Consider the following 21,690-nt stretch of genomic DNA (forward strand, 5'->3'; position numbering starts at 1 on the left):
GCCGGCGCCGGAGGAAGGCAGCCGGGGCTGTGAAGGAGCGAGGGCGGGTGGGTCCGGCAGCGGGCGAGCGGAGCGGAGAGCGCGGGCACCCACCCCGGGCGCCCTACGTGCGATGCCAAGCGGGCAGCGGCGCTGAGCAGCGGGGAGGCCGAGAGGCGGCCGCAGAGCCAGCGACTCCGGGGAGCAGGAGGAGCCGCAGGAGCGGGAGGAAGCGCCGAGGGACTGCGGGGTCGGGGCGGGCGAGGAGCGGCGGGGCCACCCGCCATGGACGCGGCGGCGGCGGCGGCAGCGGCGGCGGGGGCGAGCCGGGGCGGCGGCGCGGCGCACAGTCAGCCCGCGGCCAGGTGAGGCTGGGCAGCGCGGGCTCTGGGCGCCGCCGCCACTGCTGAGCCGCCGGGCTGCGGAGCGAGGCGGCGGCGGCGGCCTCGGAGGAAGAGGGGTCGCCGCCCGGGGTTCGGGTGGCCGCCGCTCTCTCGTCGTCGTCGCAGTATTTCCTGTTCGGATTACCTTCTGCTTCTCCCCAGCTGCCTCCTTCCCCTCACACTCCCACTCGCCCCCACTCCTCCGCCGGAGCTGCCCTCGGCCCGGGCTCGTTCCTCCCGCCCGCGGACTCCGCTCGCCGCCCCTCTCGGGCCCGCGGGGAGCCCAGCCGAGACCATGAGGAAATTCAACATCAGGAAGGTGCTGGACGGCCTGACCGCCGGCTCGTCCTCGGCCTCGCAGCAGCAGCAGCCGCAGCAGCATCCGTCCGGGAACCGGGAGCCTGAGATTCAGGAAACGCTCCAGTCCGAGCACTTTCAGCTCTGCAAGGTGAGCGGAGCGTGCAGCCCGCGAAATTTGGGGTCGTTTTACGGGGACCGCTCGGGCTTCGCAGGGGAGTCCCGGGGAATAGAGCGCCAATAGTAACCGTAAAGCGAATAAAGGGCTCGCTCCTCCTCTAGCAAACATTTGCTTGGTGGGTTATTTTGGAGATTGACATCATCTTACACCTTGTTGTTGATTTCCCTCCCCCCCTTCACATGCAGCAGTCATTCCGGGTTACTTCCAACTTCTGTTGATCTTTAATTCATATTCTTCGTTAACGATCTGACAGCTTTAGAGCCCAGCGTTTTAGTGTAATTCACCAACTTCTAAGTTTCCCTTGGAAACAGTGCCTGATGAATGTTTATCAAAAAGCCAAACCTGTTCAACGAGATATTTGCTCATTACTTTTTCTTTTAGAATGTGGTAGGAGGCTTTAACATAGGAAATCTCAGGGCCCTCTTACCTTTGATTAAAAAGTTAGTACTGTGATTTTTGCCTGTTAGTGGCACGACAGTTGCCATAGCGGTATGTAATTCAGAAAGAATGATGCAGCGAATTAAATCAGCAGCTGCTCCATGATAAATACAAACTTCGTATTAATAATACCTGCCTTCCCCATAAATACCTGCTTTCGTATGTTAGAGTTTTTTGAAAGTGTGTAGGTAGCACTTTTTTTTGCTCGAATGCCCTAAAATGATCAAGAATTTTGTAGCAAAATGCAAAAATGTGTTGTACTTACTCTGTTGTAATTGCAAAACGTTGGGATAGATGTTTGAGAATTTGCTTGACTGAATCCTTGGCTAGTGTATAGGACAGCTTTTCCTTAGAAGTACCTGGGTTCGAATCCAAATAAAGTGATGAAGCTATCACACTCGAAATAATACATTAATTGCATTTTTAAATGAATTTATAGAATTTTTGACCACTGCGAACTTAGTAATTTGGTCTCAGACATAATAATATAGAATATAAGAATTTTTCCTTTATAAAATGCCAGTATTATGGAAAAGCAGAAATTACAGTGTAATACTGGAATAGATTTGTTTTGTTTGTTTCATGTTCTATACGAGTAAGTTTTGTTTGTCAATATAGATTTCATAGTTTTTTTTAAAGCAGTAAGTACACGTATATGTGTTTTGTATCAATTATAATTGGCTCTAGATTCTACTGCCTTTATTGACTTTTCTGTTTTTAAATTCTGTTTGCTGCCTTGGTGGGTGTGATGTCACTTGTCCGTGCCTAGACTGTTCGCCATGGATTTCCCTACCAGCCCTCAGCCCTGGCCTTTGATCCTGTGCAGAAGATCCTGGCAGTGGGGACTCAGACTGGTGCTTTAAGGCTGTATCCTTCCACTGAATTTTATTTTTTAAACTTCTACTGTATTCTTCCCAGTCCTGCTGTGATGCTCATTAGTTGTTGTTCTTGTTTAATTCCAAAGAAATGGTCGGGTAGATATTATGGGAAATCATGTGGTATTGGCTTTTCTCAAAAGTATAAATACATTCAGGTTTTATTTTTGTTATGATCTTTGTTGGCTCTCAGTTAATAGTAGCTAAACATATACACATAGAGTTCTTAAGTTTTACCGTCTTTGCTAAGAGCTAGAAGTTTCTAAGGGGCATATATCTGCTTATACTAGTAGTCGATTGAATGGAATGTGTTAAGGATCAGGTTTAAAGACAGTAGCACAGGGTACGTTTTAATTGGTTTTTAACAATTGTGTGTGGTTGATGTTGAACTTATGACCTATTATTCAAATTAGAAGTTGAATTTGGCTGTTTCTAACTTGTCCCTCTAGAAAAATCAATAGAAGACAAATGTCTTAATTTTATATAGCTAGTTATGAAAGGTTGCTATTTCCAGAAGTTGCAGAGCATTTTCTTAGCATAATGCACATAGATAAGTGTACTCTTCTTGGTGTTTTCCTTTTGTAGTCTGCATTTGTTATGTATGTATAAAAACTGTTAGGTTAGCAGTATTCTGAAGTATTTGAATAGAGAATTACTTTTCCTGGTTATGCATGAACTAGAGTAGAAGTTTTGTCATAGCCTATTATTTTCCAAATACCTACTCAGTCTTGAAGATAATTTTTTTAGTCTGAACAATGCAGACTATGTCTCATTTCCTCTTATAAAAACTAACTTAAATTGTGTTTGCTTTTACGATGACATTGAACCATCTCAACCTAAATACCCTATTTTGAAACTTAAACATAAGAGTTTTAAAAGAAAACACCGTGTTTGGTCATTTGTAGGATATCTGCTTTCTATGTGTTACTGAAGTAATATGTTGGTAGTAAATAGAAAAAATTCACTAGACATTACTATTGTCAAAACAAACAAATGGCGGCGGGGGGGAGGGAGCTTTTTACCACTTCCACCTGGCTCCTGATGGGGGGCAGAGGACCTGCATTCAAGTTAAACATGTGCCTTGCTTTTTCCTTATAATTTTATAAAATCTTCACTTCAAAGAAGTACTGTATATGGTATTAGGATATGCTAAACTTTCGTTTGATATCAGTGTGCCCTCTTCAAAATGATGGGCCATTGAACTCTTACTAAGGGAAGTCCCACATCCATAGCAAATATCAGTAATGCCGTCATACCTATTAAAATGATAACGTCTGACCAGCCAAGATCCAAATCAGGGAATTTCTAAATTGTTTGTCTAAAGGGCTCTTACCCAAACATCTAAATAGTTCAGACTAGAATATTTTTGGCTTAAATTGTTCAGAAATTTTTATTCCTAAACCAAATGATCAGTACTTTCTCACTTAGGATTCCCATTTGTAGTCTTGTGAAGATCGAAATAAAGTTAATTTCTGTCAGTGTAGGTACTGAGTGTTCAGTAAAACTCTGTAGTGACAAGATTAGTGTATTGTTGGATCTAGATGGCTGTTTAGAACTGAATGCTGATTTTTTGTTGTTGTTGTTCCCAACAAAAGTATATCATCACTGGACTAAAAGCAAAAAGTTGAATTAAATCAATTATTTTTAATGTGATTTTGCTTTTCTTTTAAATGGGCTGAATTTTTACAATTTTCCCAATGCAGTCTCAATTTTGTCATGGTAAATAACTTTCCTTTTTCTTTTAACAGCAATGTACCCCTTTTGTAATTTAATGTAATTATAAAGGGAGTACCACTAGCAAGGCTGATTTTATAAAACACACTTTTCTTAGACAGGACCTTTACCCCTACTGCTTTTGAGTAATTAGCAAGTTGACACAAGGGAGGAGTAGAAATGTTAGGCCTAATGCTAATTGCCAAATAAAAGCAAGGATCAGTTGTCCAAAACCATTACTTGTATATGACTTTTGCTTATACACATTTTTTAAATAGTTAAATACTATATGAGTGTAAATAAATTTGTAATTATACTTTACAATCAGACTACTTTTTTTTTAGAACCTATATTACTGATTTAGAATTAAGTCAGGAAAACTATTTACCGAATATCTATTTTCCCTTTTTTGAGATTTCTATGAACGTTCCAGAGTAGTAAATTGGTTTGTCTATCAGTAATACCACTAGTCATTCCTTCTGTGAAGTTTATGTAGATCAGTTTTTAAGCTGTATTTATTATGGCCTTGACTTACAGAAAATGACTAAGACCTTTTTATTTTTACCTAATTTCCACATGTGTGAGTTAAGATATGTTATTCTCTCTCTTCTTTATTTTCAAAGGTAGACAACTAAAATTTTAGTTTCTAATGTCATAGCTCCATATTGATACAATATGCAGAATTATTAAAGATTAATCCTGTGGCCCTTGCTCTTTATATTCTTCTTTACTAAAATTGGTTTCTTCTTATATTAGACACTTGTAGCCTGTAATGTAGTTGTCCTAAAAGGTATCTTTAGAGAAGAAATATGCTTCTAGATAAAATTTTTTCTTTAATTGTTGAGCAGAAATAGGAGATATATTCAGAAGTAGAATTGGGCCATTGGAATTTGAAAAGCATATCTGATTTGACTAATGGAAGGTCTTCCTAAATTTTGGGGGACTGAACTGTATTAACCTACTTTGAGGTTAAGAAAAACATGAAGAAAGTTGTATCTGATATCTCTTATTTGTAGACAAGAATTGGTGAAAATCTGAGTCCTTAAGTGATATCTAACTAATAATGAGACAGTGTAAATTTTATGGATTTGCTGCATTAATGTATAGCAGATGACTGAGATGTTACTTAAAAACATGCTTTATGTTCAGTCTTCTTGGCTTCTGGAGAGAATATGAAGTTGGAATGTACTTATTGATAGGAAGCAGGAAAGCTTATTTTAAATAATTCATATTCATTTTCATTCTCTTTTTTGCCATGTAAAATTTGATTCTTATGAATAATCTAGGGATCAAAAACTATTGGGATAATAGGGAATATAGTCAATAATGTTGTAATAACTATGTCTGGTGTCAGCTGGGTACTAGACTTATTGGGATGATCACTTTGTAAGTAATATAAATGGCTCACCACTATGTTGTACATGTGAGACTAATATATGTCAACTGTAATTTTAAAAATTTAAAAAAAGTTTAAAAACTAATTGGATATAACAATCTCATTATTTATTCCCTTATGGATAAGTAAAAGGGGGACAGAGCTTCTAATTGAAGAATGAAGGCGCATCTAGTAATATACCTTGGAGTTTATTTAACAAGCATTAATTAACGGTTAACATTAGGATACAGATTGTGGCCTGAATTCTGGTTCTCGTCAATAAAGAATTATGTATACTTGAATTAGGGGTTTTTTTTTTTTTTAATTTTAAAAATGAAGGTGCTGTATTAGATGATGATTTCATTGAGAGACAGTTTTGTGATCCCCAAGTAGCTATACTATATTCATAAATGTGAGTATTCAAAAGAAATGAAAATGTGATTTTTGCCTTCAAAAAGTTTCCAGTCCTAACTAAAGGACTAGAACTAGATAAACATAATTGATATTAACGAATTATTTAGTGGTTTACTGACACTGTGCAAAGTTAGATTACAGGGAAATTAATTGCATTTGGTGACATTTATACTCACTAGTAGATAAGGATTCTGAATGGCAGAGAAGAATGAGTGGAAAATTATTCTAGGCAGACAGTGTGGGTAGAATTAGAGAAAAGGGAATTATCATCGTAATTTAGAGGAATATTAAGAGGCTCCTTAGAATACTGATCCTAATTGAGTTGGGGGAGAAATAAGGAGCCATTTGGTAGAGCACCTTGAATGTTAACCTGGGGTTACCTGGGTGTTACTGAGGAATCACTGTAGTTATATAAGAGATGCTGACAGGAAGAGAGTGTGATTTAGGGTGATTATTGGGGCAGTGATGTCATGGAAGAAAAGAATAGACTAAGTGAAACTTCAAATGTAACTGTTAACGCATATGGTCAGTAAAATGGATATAAAACGGGATAGTAGAATGGGAACTGGAGAAGGACCTGATGACTCTTTGTACATAATGTCTTAAAAGGAGTAACTAAAGGTGATAAAAAATTTTGCAAATATACTGAGGCAATTACAAGACAGACATGGAAAACTTGGTAGAGAAGGTGGCAAAGTACCAGTAATAATTTGCACTTGCCATCTTTTACTTTGGTCATATTGCCATTTTGAGAAGGTAGCCTGGACTGCTTATGTTAGCATGAGAATTTGGTAAGCTTTTGCATTTGATTTCCTTGATTTTGTTATTGAATTGGACTCGTTCAAAGCCACGATTAGCTATTTGACAGTGTCCATGTATCCTAGTCAGTGTCTCTCAGTAGTGGGAGCATTTTGGGGCTGGATTATTCCATTGAGTTTATCCAGCGCACTGCAGGCTATCTAGTATCCCTTGTCCCACCTACTGAATGCCACGTCTGCTCCTGCTGTCAGTGTGGCAGCCCACACTCCCCCACAGTCTTCCTGGGGCCCTTGGTGAAGAACCTCTGCACTTAGCCCGGGTTCTTCAATTAAAAAGGAATAAAAACCCCACCTAGCTCATGACGTTAACGTAAGGATTAGATGCAATAACATGTACCTGTAGTTTTTAAGACCACGCAGGGACAGTTTTGGTGAACATTCAATATCATTGTTACTAATGAGATTTTTTTCTGTGATTTTAATTTTCAGGGCTTTCTTTTATTTTAGCAAATAACTGTTGAGAGGCACTGTGTAGAAAGGCCTTAATTTCGTTTATTTTTATAGCTGATGCAGTTTTTGAGTAAAAGATCTAAAAAGTATGGTTTTTCTCTTTAAAGTGTGGCTTTAAAATGACTGTTATTCTCAACCACAAGTTTGCAAAATATTTAGATGTAATCAAGTCATGTGAAAGTTTCTTACACATAGATGATAAATAGATGATTGTTTAATAATTTGGCATTTGTAAGATAGCATTAGACTGTTTGAATGCTATTTATTAATTTTAATTTAGGAAACAAAATATTGGAAAAAGGACTTGGAAATATGACTTTTGTTCAAAATAGTTAAAAGTGAAACAATATATTTAGCTTGAAGTTAGCCAGATTTTTATCTGTTCTTCTGCCCTGCCAACCTTTCTGTTCAGAAAAGAAAGCTAGTCTGTCATTTGGAATTCTAGCTGTAGAGGAGAAATGGAGAAATAAGGACTTTGCATTACTTTTACTTCTCAACTCTTAACCCTTCTTTTAAGAGGACTTTGTGTAAAAGCAAGAATGAGGACACTGTGTCAGCTGTAGGTTGTGATTCTCAGCATGGATTACCGCAGCAGGAGGGGTAGACACAGTTACTTTAGAACCCACCAGAAGTGATGTAGGCCTAGAAGCAGTTATTTTGCAATGAATTCCTTGTGGAGGGAAACAATGTGTGATAAAATCTGAAATGGAATCGAAAAGGGATATGTTAATTATTATGGAATCAGGTATGTGCTTGTTAAGCCTTTCTGCTTTAAGTAAGATGAGTTCCCCCGCCCCCACCCATTTGGTATTGTCTGTTTTTCATTTGTTTTTCAGTATAATTTGCTTTTAAAATTATAATCTGACAGTGCCATTCTGAAGGAAAAAGGTAACGGGATTTTGGAGAAATTCCTTTACCATTATATGATTTGTGTTCTAGTTGACAGATTAAGTTTGGATAAGCCAACTAAAATCTCTAGGCTTTTGTTTTTTCCTCCATAAAATGAGGAAACTGTAATGAATGATTTCCAAGAGTTCCAAAAACTCTAGTATCTAGAATTTCTTTTTCAGTGAAGGATTTGGGAGTGCTCTGGACCGTTTAGTCTAGAGTGGGCTCTTGATGGGTGGTTCCAAGTGCCCGTTAAGGAGGAGGGAGTTTTGGATTCCTCCCCGCCGTGGGTCCCTGTACTTGGTGTCTGTTGACCACATTCATAATCTAAGTCAGTAGGTTCAAGTGCAAACCTTTTCTACAAAAGAGAGAAGGGAAAACCTTGTGAAAAACGCTTTCTTCTTGTTGAAACAACGCATATTAAATACTGAGATGGTGTGTTGTTGCTTGTTTTTGTACAGTAGCCCCCCCCTTATCCATTGGACATCTGTTCCAAGACCCCCAGTACATGCCTAAAACCCCATGTCATACCAGACCCTATGAGTACTATGGTTTTTCATATACATACATACCCTATGATAAAGTTTAATTTATTTTAGATACAGTAAGAGATTAACAGCAGTAACTAACAATGGAATAGAACAATGTACCAATACACTGTAATAAAAGTTATGTGAATGTGATCTCTCAAAATATCTGATTATACTGTATTCACCCTTCTTTTTATGACTGTGTGAGGTGAGACAGTGCCTGTGTGATGAGATGACGTGAGGCAGTGATGGAGGCATTGTGACCTGGTGTCAGGTGCAAGATTTTATCACAGTCCTCAGAACAAGTGCACTATTTAAAATTTATGAATTGTTTTAGAATTTTCCATTTCATATTTTGGACCACAGTTGACCCATGGGTAATTGAAATCACAGAAAGTGAAGCCACAGATGAGGAAATCTGGGACTTTTAAAAATATTAATGAAGTTTCCTTTCTTGAGTGTTAATGATCAAGGTGTCAAATTAAAGTAAAATTACTGAAAAATAATACTGGGTCCCTAAGTACTTGATTTTACTAATTTTTATGTAAGAGATTTAGTGTAGAGACTGTCTTCCTTCAGTTGCTGGTACATAATTTGAGTGCTCAATTTGTTAGTTGTATAGTAACTTGGAATAGTAGTAACTGCCAATGCACATGTAAATAATTGGACTATAGGTGTGAGCATCACTAAAAAAAGATAAAGGCAAAGATAACCACAGCTTGACTTCAAGCACTGGAAGTGACACATTATTTATAAGATGAAAATTAGTAATCAGAGTGTCAGTATTGATTTGTTATGTAATGTGTAAGTGAGAATTTCCTGTCCTGAGTTGGCATGTTATCATCAAAAGGTATACTCAGTATTTTAGGATTGCAGACTAATAAAATTTTTTGGTTTTACCTAAACAGTTGTCCATCTGTTTAAGCATATAACAGAATGACATAGAGAAAAGATCATTTTACTATGTCTTACCTTTTATATTTGAATGCCTTTTATTAAGATAGGTTTTAAACATAATCTAGTGCTACAAAACTTTTTGGGAAACAAAACAAAGTGTTGACTTGATTTCTATGAAATAAAGTTTATAAAACTATAATCATAAAAGCCTGTTCATTAAAAAGTACTTGAAACATCTCTCTTCCCTTAGTCACATGTGAAGTGAGTCATTCTAAGGAAAAGAAATAGTATCTTCCTATTTAATTACTCAGACTTCTTCCAATAAAGATATTCAGGCTTCTACATAACTAACATTGTACATTGATTTGAGCCCATCTCTAATTTTTGTTTGCAACAGTGAAGAAGAAAGTGATCTTTATATATCAGTATTATAATTTTTAACATTTTTGGAAGAATTGAATATCTAGAAGTCATCTACTTCTGGATTTCACAATCCTAATTGCTTTAATCTGTCATATTCCTGTGTTTCATTTTAAAGAAGTTTTGGCTCTATTTACAGCATACCCTTTTTTCTTGTCCTTCTTGAGCTGTGCGTGGAAGGTAGACTGAGAGGGGAGGCAGGAGAAAGAATTGCTGTCACCATTTATTCCTCATTACTCAGTGTGTCACAGTGTAGCATGTCTTAAGTGCTTTTTCTCTTTCTTTTTTAATCTTTATTATATTTTTGCCATTACCATTTAGCCCCCTTGTATACTCCTCCCCTCAGCAGTCACCACACTGTTGTCCATGTCCATGAGTCCTTTTTCCTTTTTCCTCAATCCCTCCACTCCCTACCCGCTCCCACCCAGAGCTGTCAGCCTGCTCTCTGCCTCTGAGTCTGTCCGCACTTTGCTTTTAAGTTCAGTTTCTTCATTAGATTCCACATATGAGTGAAATCATATGGCATTTGTCTTTCTCGACTGGCTTATTTCACTCGACATCATGTTCTCCAGGTCCATCCATGCTGTTGAAAAGGGTAAAATTTTCTTTTTTCCAGCTGAATACTATTCCATTGTGTACATGTCCCATAGTTGTTTTAGTCACTTATGTACTGATGGACACTTAGGCTGCTTTTATATCTTGGTGATTATAAATAATTGCTGCAGTGAACATAGGGGTGCTGATGTTTTTTTAAATGCCATTTGGCCCAGTGATCCCACTTCTGGGAGTATATCCAGAGGAACCCAAAACACTAATTAAGTCCAGAATACATTTTTCCCTGTTAAAGTAATTCTTATTTTAAATTCCAGTGCCTTTGTCTTTGTGATGCACGTTTGTTTTAATTCCATCTCTGCTTCCACCCATGTAACCGTGTTTTTCTTAATTCAGCATTTAAAATCTAATACATTACTATTCTTTAATATTATGTAGATGTTAAATGTCTAAAATTAAATCTTTTAGAAGGTATAGCTATAATGTTGACTGGTATTTTCTTTCAAATGAGCTGTTGGAAATGTTACAACATATGAGAAGATTCAGTGGGGGGGTCCAAAACAGTGGAGATCAGAATCAGGCAGTACCCTCTGCCTTAGCAAGGGCCCAGAGACCAGACAATAGTCAGTATATAATTACAAAATCAAAACAAAGAGCATGCAGTTCTTAAATGATCAATTTACTGTATCCTCTACTAAAGATGATATTGAAGGAGGGTGGGTGTGTGCATACATTTCAAGTAATGAAGATCTAAGTCTGTAGTTCATTAGTCAGCAATTTTTTCTGTAAAGGGCTAGGTAGCAAGTAGTTCGGCTTTATAGTCTCTGATGCAACCATTCAGCTCTGCCAGTGTACCACAAAAGCAGCCATAGACAATATGTGAAGGAAGGAATGTAGATATTTTAATAAGACTTTAGTTATAAAATTAGGCAGTAGGTTGGATTTCACAAACAAGCCAGAGTTTGCCAGTCCCTGCTTTAGTTTATCATTCGGCCTTGCTTTTAAATTGTATGTGGAGACGAATGTTCCGAAAGGAATTAGTACTGATTGTTTATAATATCATAAATTACACATCAGTTTAAATTTAACTTTTAGTCATAAATAGAGAAACATTTTGAGAAACAGTAATACTCAGTGGCACATAGTGCCACAGCATGCCAAGTAAAATTTTCCTAAGTATTTTTTGATCCTGTGAAAGAGGCATTATTTTTCTTGTGAATTCTAATTGGTATGTTAATAAAGTTAATTAATTAGACATTCTTTAGGGGAATTTCAGTGATCAATTATGTTGAAGTTTTCAACTTGTTTGAGACCTCTACTTTCTAATTTTAATTAAAAATATATTTTCATTTGTAGATTTTTCTAAGTTTTCATTACTATTACATAGATATATTGATATAATTAGATAATTCACTTTTTACAGTAAGCATTTTACAAAAATATTGTGATTTCTTAGATGTCTGCAAATGTTGATAGAAATAATTCATTTTCATATGTGGAAGAAGACCTAAAAAATAAATAACATTCATTTAAAAAATACATTGCATCTAGTATATTGTTACATTTAATGTATTTTTTACATTTTTATATTTGCATTTAATTTATTTTTTACATTTACTTAAAAATGTAAAATATACATTAAAAAATTTGTAAAGCTCCTAGAAACAAATTCAGGTGCATCGTTATCTTCTTTAGAGTCAGATACATTGCATTTCCCCTTTGGAAAGAATGTACGTGGTATTTTAATTGGAAACTGAAATTATATCTACTTTTTGAAAAAATTTATCATTGCTCAGTGTTTGCATCATTTTCCAGTGGCAGTGCATGTAGATATAATTTTATTCAGTAAATAAGGCTGATTCCTATTTAATTCCATTTCTCCAGCTGATGTTAGTCCTTTTGGAAGTTGTTATATAAGAAAAATAAGTGAAAGATGACATACTGGGCTTATTTCTTTATATTTATTTGTGCTATGATTTAAAAATAAGCACTAATCTACAGTAAGTTAGATTCCCTTAAAATGAGGGGCAGTATAAAGGTTTTTATCTAAAAACAGTTAAATTTTTGGTTTTATGATCATCTTAAAAATTAAGGGTTGCTTAACACATGATGTTATTTATAAAATATGTATAATCTTAGAACTTATATGATAGTTACTGTTAAATACCAAGGTTTTGTTTTTTAAATTAGAGGTATTTGTATTACAGTTTTTGCATGTGTATTTCTTTAAGCAAATCCTATCTAGAACTTTGACACTTTTCCCTGTGAGGTTGTCTGTTGAAGAGTGATTAATCCTACCATTTCGTAAAAGTACATAATCTTTCCTTGTAATAGCAGTACCTCTGCTTTTTCACAGCGGTGCTCTGCCAAGGGGGACTATAAATCTGGTGGCATCAGCTATTGCAGTACTTTCTGCTAAATTGCTTTCCTTTTGTGCATTTTTCCTTTTTGTCTTTTGAAAGGAGAAAAAGTGTTAAAAAAGACTTTTCCATCTATTCAGTCTTTGTACTGTATTTTTCATAATGTGTCATATTTTTCTTTTAAGATTCACTTTATCATACTTGAGAAAAGAGCTTAGCCATTAAGCATCTGAGAACGGATGCTGGGATAAAAGATTGTTTTCACTTGTCATGTGAGAACGTATGTTCCTTCTTGTATCTTTAACCCATACCACTATTATTTATGACCATATTTCATAGTAGACTGGGCAAGTGGTTCATTTAAAAGTATATTTATATATCAAAAGCCATTTTAAAGAATTGCCTGTGATAAATACAATTCATTTTGATCCCTTTAGTCCTAGTCCTAACTCCAAAACAGTAAACAATAAGAATTAATATTTTTCAACTGATCTTGTTTATAAATAATCAAAAAATCTGCCCTGGTCAGCATGGCTCAGTAGATTGAGCGGGCTGTGAAGCAAAGGGCCTCTGGTTCGATTCCCAGTCAAGGCATATGCCTGGATTATGGGCCAGGTCTCCAGTAGGGGGCATGCAAGAGGCAATCACACATTAATGTTTCTTTCCCTCTCTTTCTCCCTCCCTTCCTCTAGCTCTAAAAATAAATAAATAAAATCTTTAAAAAAATGATAAAAAATCTAATTCAAAATGATAGTGGAAGAGGTAACTAGAGACCTAGTTCACACCAGTTGATACTATAGTGATATGTTAATCTACAAACTGCAATTACTTTTGTATTGATGTTCATTTCATATGAAAAGAAAGCTGTTGATTGACATGATTTTTAAAATACCATTGGCCACTAATTGTAAAATGTTACAGTTACGTGAAGAAAATTTTAAATGTTGAGCTCTGCATTCTTCATGGTTAATTTTAGCATTTTGTCTCTTTTTTTTTACCGCAGAAATAGTGCATGCTATAGCTTGGTTTATATAGCAGACTAGTAAAATGTCAGAATTGTGAGTCAGCAATTATGTCCACAGCTAGCTTAATTTCTTAATATGTTATTTTTTTAATGGACTTTATTTTTAGGACAGTTTTGGGTTCACAGCATAGTTGACCAGAAACTGCAGAGATTTCCCACATGCCCCTGTTCCCACTGGGCATAGCCTCCCCCATTATCAACATTCCCTACCAGAGTGGTGCATTTGTTACAACCAATGACATGGCATAATCACTCAAAACTTACATAGGTCTTGACAAATGTATAACATGTGTCCACCATTGCAATATCATACAGAATACTGTAATTTTATTCCCTTAAGAACCCCCGTGTTCCACCTTTCATTTGTCCCTCCTCCCTAACCTGTAGTAACCACTGCCTGTTTTACTGTCTTCACACTTTTGTCTTTTTTGCAGTGTAATATAGTTGGAATCATGTAGTATGTAGCCTTTTCACCTTGGCTTCCTTTACATAGTAATATGAATTTAAGTTTCCTCTGGGTGTTTTCATGGCCGATAGCTCATTTCGTTTCAGTGCTAAATAATACCTGATTGCATGTACCCCAGTTTATTTGTCCATTCACCTACTGAAGGACACCCGGGTTCTTTCCAAGTTTTGACAATTATGGAAAATGTGGCTCTAAACTTCTGTGTGCAGGTTTCTCTGTGTATATGAGTTTTCACCTCCTTTAGGTAAATACCAAGGAGTGTGATTCCTAGACAATATAGTATCTTCAGTTTTACAAAAAACTGCTAAACTCTCTTCGAAAGTAGGCATGCTGTTTTGCGTTCTTACCAGCAGTGAACAAGAGTCCCTGTTACTGCACATCGTAGTCAGCATTTGGTGTTGTCAGTTCTGGATTGTGGCTGCTCTCGTAGGTTTGTGGTGGTATCTTTTCATTTTAATTTATGTTTTCTCAATGACTTACGATGTAGAACATCTTTTCATATGCTTATTTGCCGTTTGTGTACTCAAATCTTCTCTGCTGAGGTGTCTGTTAAGATCTGTGACCCATTTTTTAAATAGATTATTCATTTTCTTATTGAATTGTAAATTCAAATGAATTTTAAACTTTCAAAGAATTCTTTGTATATTTTGGATAGCAGTCCTTTATTAGGTGTGTCTTTTGCAAGTATTTTTTTCAGTCTATGGCTCGTATTCTCTTGACATATTTCACAGAACACAACTTTTTACTTTTAATGAAGTCCAGTTTATCAATTACTTTTTTCATGGATGATGCCTTTGGTGTTGTATCTAAAAGGTCATTGCCATATGCAATGTCATCTAGGTTTTCTCCTGTGTTATCTTTAGGAGTTTTATAGTTTTGTATTTGACATTTAGGTCTGCAATACAATTTTGAGTTAATTTTTTAGAAGGGTATATGGTTTGTGTCCAGATTCATTTTTGTGGTAAGGTGTGGGGCGAGAGGGGAAGTGTTCCGTAGTCCTATAATTAGGTTTTATAATTTTAGTGAGCCTGTGAACTTCACAAGTGCTTCTCAGTCCTCTCCTGCCCCTCCCCTCAGCCCCCGGGTGAGTTAGGATGGCTAGAGCAGGTTGGAATTGGGTATTGCCACCAAGTCAATTAGGTGCTGATGAACCCCCCAGCAGTTTAGGCTGTTGTTAGCTCCTCCTGAGGGCGGACCTTGTTAAGAACTGAATGCTCCAGTACACTTATAAATGGTTGCTTTCCCTCTTCCCAAGCTGGAAGCAGGAGGGGATTTTTCTCAGATACTCATTGTGAGAACCTGGTGGGGTTCATGCTGGTGAAACTCAGTCAGGCGTGGGTCATGGGTCATGCTGGAGTTTCTAACTCTCAGATTTCTCTACGTTAAGCCTCCAGCAATTCCTCGATTCACGGTTTAGATTTCCCTACCCAGGCACTGATTCCTGGTTGGTTTATTTGGGTAAGCTGTGGTTCTCTGTATTGGCCTGCTTCTGCAATTTGGGGCACTGATTTGCTCTTGACCTCACTGATGAATCTAAGAATTGCTGATTTTTCGTTTGTTCAGCTTTTTACTTACTGTCAGGGTGAAATGACAACTTTTAAATTACTTATGTGCTGGAAGTAATATTAACTGGAAGCTAGAAGTCTATGTCAACTTTCATAGCAAAAAAATTCTCAAAAATATCTTCAAAAAGATTTAAAAATTGATAATTGTCAAGTAGTTGAAACTATAGAAAGGGGTACTCAACTGTAAAAGTGTAAATATTATTTGACAAAGGCTTTGTATTGCAAATATATTCAAGGTCATAACGATACAAAATGAAGTATTCTCCACTGTATTAAATTTTGGTAGTGATTGATTAATAAGATCTTGTTTTGAGCATATTCCTATCCAGTTGATTAGAAGCTAGTTCAGATAGAAGTAGTAGATTATTAGATTATTTTTAATGGTCTGTCTGATTCTGTACTATTACTTTTCTCTACTTTAGAAATTCATTAAAGTAAACTAAATTTGTAATGATAATGTTGACAGGTTAAATGGTGTAGAGGGAGTCAGGAAGCAAAGTAACAGTGTGTGCCCCGCTGTCCCATGCCCTGCCCCCCCACTCCTCTGCAGCAGGAACCATTTTTCTCTTCTGTTCATGTTGCTGACTCTATAAAGAAAATGCTTTGCCATTGTTTTTTAAATCATCAACACTAGAAATTATCTTTTGACTTCCTGCCTTGAAAAATGAGTATTTGATTCATGTCTCCCCTCCCAGTATAGTCATGTCACTATGTTTATTTTCTCTGTCTGCGTTTGGAACTTCCCATAACTATTACGGTTAATTCTTTATATTTCCTCCATCAACTATGCATACTAGCCCTTGGCTCCCCACCTTGTAAAATGAAAGTGGTAACCTATCTTCCTTTTCCTTCCTCCTTTCCCACCAATTGTCATGGAGCTACAAGTTGGGAAAACTTGGAGACAAGTAAACTTTTTTGTTTGATTCTAGAAGTTAAAAATGCATTAGGACTTTTTTTATTATGATGATGATTCTTTTTCATTCCGCAGCCAAGTAGTATCCTATACAAGTACATTTCCTTTCTTGTACAGTTGTCTTCCTCTGCCCGCCTTCGCGGCCTAGACTCACTGGCTGCTTTCATCTCCTGCTTAAATTCCTCAGGCTTCTCCAGGAGCGAGTCACATTTCTGGAGAAGCTCTTGTTCTCCTATACTTGTCCTTCCTTAAATCCCACTTCAGTCTGGACCAGGACTGTTTAGCTGTTTATGTCAGCTGCCTCGCTATGCTGGACTTTTCCTTCATCTTTTACTGGGTAGATTTCTTTATTTCCTGCACCCTGTGTTATTGGGTTTTTTGTTTATTTGTTTCCTCTTTTGATTAATCAGAACACAGCCTTCAGTGGCGTCCTAACACAGTGATAAGATGTCTGAGGTCTTGCATGTTTAAACAATCTCTCATTAAACTTTTTTAGTGGTTTGATTGAATACAGAGTTGTAAATTGAAAACTGCTTTATCTCAACTCTGAGGGCATTGCTTCATTGTCTTTGATTGTCTTTACTTTGAGGGTGACCTTTAGTTTGTTGTTTTTTCTTGGTAGCCTCTAGAGAGTCTTTTCAAGTGTTCACGTGACAAGGCTGTAGCATGATTATTTAGATGTGGGTCTTCTGGGTATTTCCATTTGAAGACTCATATTATTTAGATGCTAAGTAAAATACATTTTCTTGTTATTTCTTTGATAACTTTTCTTTTTTTCTTGTTAACATCTAAAATAATCCTTTATATTGTATTTATTTTTTTTTTTAATTTTCCAAGTTCTTTATTCTTTGTTGGTACTTTTTAAATAGGTTCTTGGAGTAAAGTGATAGCAAACATATTTGTTCAGCTTACCATCTTTATCCAAAGTCTTTTTTTTCCCTAGTTTATAATTGTTGTAATTTAAAATTGGAATCTCCTGAATAATTTTCATCATTATATTTTAAGAATTAATGTATATTGTAAATTATTAGATGGAAATATAAATCCTCATGTTTTATTTTTAAAAAGCTGTTTTTTTCCTGTGGGATAGAAATACATCTAAAACCATACTATTTTTTATATATATTAGAAGTTCTTGTTTGCATAAGAGAGTACTGTGTTTTTTGCTGTTGTTGTTTTTATCTGTTCAATATTTCCTGTGTTTAAATCTTGAATAAAGTAAAAAATTTTTAAATTGAATGCAGGGCAGAAGGAAATGAGGAGCTTAATTGCAAAAAGGCTCAACTACAGTCTTACTTTTTCCTGTTACTAAGCTGCATTTCATTCAGGTTGCTAATTAAATTCATAAAAGATATTTCATATAAAAGTATATGTAAGAATATAATGTTTTAACTTTTCATTGGTAAGTGTAATCATTTTTCTGCCTTAAATTCAGTCTTTATTTTTGCCTGTTTATGTGTTTTATTGTTATTTATCATTCATACAAGCTGATTTTTTGTTTTTTAAATAAGTTTTTTGAGATTTTTTACATACCATTAAACTCACCCTTTTAAAGTGTACAGCTCAGTGCTTTTCTTTATAGTCACAGTTATGCAGTTATCAAAACTTCGATTTCAGAACGTTTTCACGATCCCAGTAAGAAACCCCATATCCATTAGCAGTCACTCCCCATTACCTTCTCCACCCGGTCCTTCACAACCACTTACCCACTGCCTGTTTCACGGATTTGTCTATTCTGTGCATTTTACATAAATGCAGTCAAACAATATATAGTTTTTGATGACTGGCTTTTACTTCGCATGATGTTTTCAAGTTTTGTCCATATTGTCGCGTGTATTAGTTTATTTCTTTTTATGGCTGAATATTCCATTGTATAAATAGGCTGCATATTATTTATTCAGTCATCCCGTGTGGGCATTTTGTTTTCCTCATTTTTGGCTATTACGAGTAGTGCTGCTGTTAATGTCCGTGTAGAAGTTTTGTGTCTGTGTGTTACCATTTCTCTTTTTTCTATTCCTAGGAATGGAATCGCTGAATCACATGGTAACTCTGTTTAGTGTAGAGGAATTGCTAACCTGTTTTCCAAAGTGGCTGTACCATTTTACAGACCAACAATAATTGAGGATTCTGATTTCTCTCTGTTATCACCAACCATTGCTACTCTCTGTCTTTTTTATTATAGCCGTTCTAGAGAATGTGGAATGGTATCTCATTGTGACTTTTATTCACGTATCCCTAATCACTAATAATGTTTATCATCTTTTCATGTGCTTTTTTTCATGTGCATATCTTTTGAGAAATGTCTGTTTAAATCCTTTCCCTGTTTTTAAATTGGATTGTTTTTTGTTGTGCTGTTGTAAAAGCTCTTTATGTATACTGGACATTAAATCCTTATCAGATATGTGATTCATAGATATTTTCTGTGGATTGTCTTTTTAACTTTCTTGATGGTGTCCTTGACACCAAATGTTTTTGATTTTGATGAAGTGTAATTTTTTAACATATCTTTATCTTTTGTTGCTTGTGCTTTTGGTGTTTTATATGAGAAACCATGCTGTTATCTGAGGTCACAAAGATTTATGTGTACTTCTAAGGATCTTATATTTGTAGCTCTTAGGTCTGTATTCCATTTTAAGCTAATATTTGTTTATAGTGTAAGCTAGGGGTCCAGATTTATTCTTGTTCTGTAGATAGCCAGTTGTCCCACCACCATTTGTTGAAAAAACTCTGCTTTCTTCATTGGGTGATCTTGATATCGTTATCACAGTCAGCTGATCATATGATCAGTGTTTCTGGACTTTCAGTTCATTCCATTGCTCTATATGTCTAACCTTAATGCTAATACCACATGTCTTGATTATTATACCATTGTATGTTTTGAAATTAAGGAAGTATCAGTCCTCCAAGTTTCTTCTTTTTTGTCAAGATTATTTCTACTATTTTGGGTCACTTTCATTTCTGTATGAATTTCAAGATCAGCTTTGTCACTTTCTGAAAAAAGCTGGGATTCTGGGATTCAGGTAGAGTTTGCCTTAATTTTGTAATCAGTGGTGAATATTGCCATCTTTACATTATTTAGTCTTTTGCTTCATGAATATGGGATGTCTTTCCATTTATTTAGATCTTTATTCAATAATGTTTTGTAGTTTTCAATGTACAGTTCTTACATTTCTTTGGATAAATTTATTCCTAAGTATTTTTTGTGGTGTTACTGTAAATTTAATTGTTTTCTTAATTTCATTTTTCAGATTGTTTATTGCCAGTGTACAGAAGTACAATTGATTTTTGTATATTGATCTTGTGCAAAGCTTGCTGAACTCATTTATTCATTCTGAAAGTTTTTAAGTGGGTTCCTTAGAATTTTCCATATACAAGATCATGTCATCTGTGGATATAGTTCTACTTCTTTCTTTCCAGTCTGGATGCTTTGTATTTCTTGCCTGTTTTCCCTGGCCAGAACATTCTGTAGAGTGTTGACTAGAAATGGACAGAGTGGACAGGGCCTTTCTTTTTCCCAAGCTTAGCAGGAAAGCATTCAGTCTTTCAGCATAAAGTGTGATATTAAGCTGTGGGTTGTTCATAGATGCCCTTTGTCAGGTTGAAGAAGTACTCTTCCCACAGAGTATTTTATGATGATAGTGTTGGATTTTGTCGAAGACTTTTTTCTGTGTTCATGGAGGGGATCATGTGGTTTTTGTCCTTTATTCTAATGTGTAGTATTTGATTTGTGAGCTTTTTGAGCATAGGGTTGTTTACTCATTTTAATGTCTTATTTAACTTGGCTAGGAACTGTTCCTCTCACATAGCTATAGTCTCTAAAATGTTTTTTGGATGATAATTTTACACATGAAGATTTTGTAAGGAAGCTGGCTGAAACTTTCAGCTAGAATTTGTAGAGTACTCTAGCTTTTGGCTTATTCCGCAGGGCGGTAGTGCTTCATTGTTAAAATTAGTAGGTATTCATTACCTTAACTAATATGAAACCCGAATCTAGAAAAAATACATGATTGGCATATTGTTTATGCCTAATTGGTTTTTATAGTGTTTACTTGCTACTAAGAGTTACATTTGGTCTAATTTTATACTATTACACTAGTCTGACTTTATTATTATATACCTAGGTAAAAATACTGATTGGACATGCTTCCTCTGTTTATTCTCCTGTTTTAAAATAAAGTAAGTTAGGAATTGACATATATGTGTAAAAATTGACTGTGTGTATGTGTGTGCTCATGTATTTAAGGCACAGTGCCTGGAACTCAATAGATACTCAGTATTTCTTATATTAAGAAAATAGATTTATCATCTTAGCTAGAAATAAATGACTATATTTAATCTCATAAAAAAGTACAGTTTTGTCTGGAATAGCGCCATCTATAAAGTAAGCATAAAACTTTTCTCGACCTCCATGTAACTAAATTTCTGGATTTTACAGACACTTTTCATTGTCTTTGAGTAAAATATTGATTGATGCCCACAACATGCTAAAGTTTCAAGACTGGTAGGCTGTTTCCCATGAGGCCCAAATTAATACAACTATTTGCTTGTCCTTTAGTTACCAACAGTCAGTTTTGTTTATTCCCAAATCTGTTTGCATTTAATATTTGATATTATAATGACATAATTAATAACATATAAATTGATGAAATATGAATGTAAAAAGAGAGGGTTTTTAATATGTAAAAACCTACAGTGAATATTTTGGAAAAACTTCATGAAGGTCAATCACCTAAAATTTCTTTTCTTATGTGGATAAAATAACAGTAGACAATTGGAAAAGAAATCATAAAACTATATGAAATGCTGTACTTAGATTGCGTTGCCAGTATCTTTAAAGTTCCATTTGAAAAATTAAATATAAATCTTATACCTGGGTAGTTATGGTTATGTTTTTTATTCAAGAAAAATAATGCTGAACTCTAGTTAATAGAGCCACACTTAAAGAAAACGTCTTTGGCTAATATCATAAGATTAGCAAAATTATGTTTTATGTGTAAAAAGCATGTAAGGTAAGTAGAAAATTTTTATGATTCTGCACAATAGCTCACATTTTTTATGACCTTAGTTATCAGTCCTGATCTGATCATGTAAGAGAAGTTTTACACTAGTCATATAAAATGGGAATAAGAGAATTTGCTAATTGGTACCAGGA

The 21,690-nt window shown here is 35.7% G+C and overlaps 1 protein-coding gene across 6 annotated transcripts in view; it reads left to right on the plus strand.

Moving 5' to 3' along the window:
- The first annotated feature begins 508 nt into the window (after positions 1–508).
- STXBP5 (syntaxin binding protein 5) overlaps positions 509–21,690 on the plus strand; it is a 129,464-nt gene continuing 108,282 nt past the window's right edge. For all 6 annotated transcript variants that reach the window (XM_045842600.1, XM_045842602.1, XM_045842605.1 and 3 more), the window contains exons 1-2: positions 509–810; positions 2,048–2,145. In XM_045842600.1, coding sequence (XP_045698556.1) covers positions 658–810; positions 2,048–2,145 — 251 coding nt within the window. In that variant the 5' untranslated portion in view covers positions 509–657. The remainder of the gene's footprint in view (positions 811–2,047; positions 2,146–21,690) is intronic.

Source organism: Phyllostomus hastatus, unplaced genomic scaffold (assembly GCF_019186645.2).
Source record: "Phyllostomus hastatus isolate PE091 unplaced genomic scaffold, TTU_PhHast_1.1 phas_contig_40, whole genome shotgun sequence".
In the NCBI taxonomy this organism is placed as follows: Eukaryota; Metazoa; Chordata; class Mammalia; order Chiroptera; family Phyllostomidae; genus Phyllostomus; species Phyllostomus hastatus.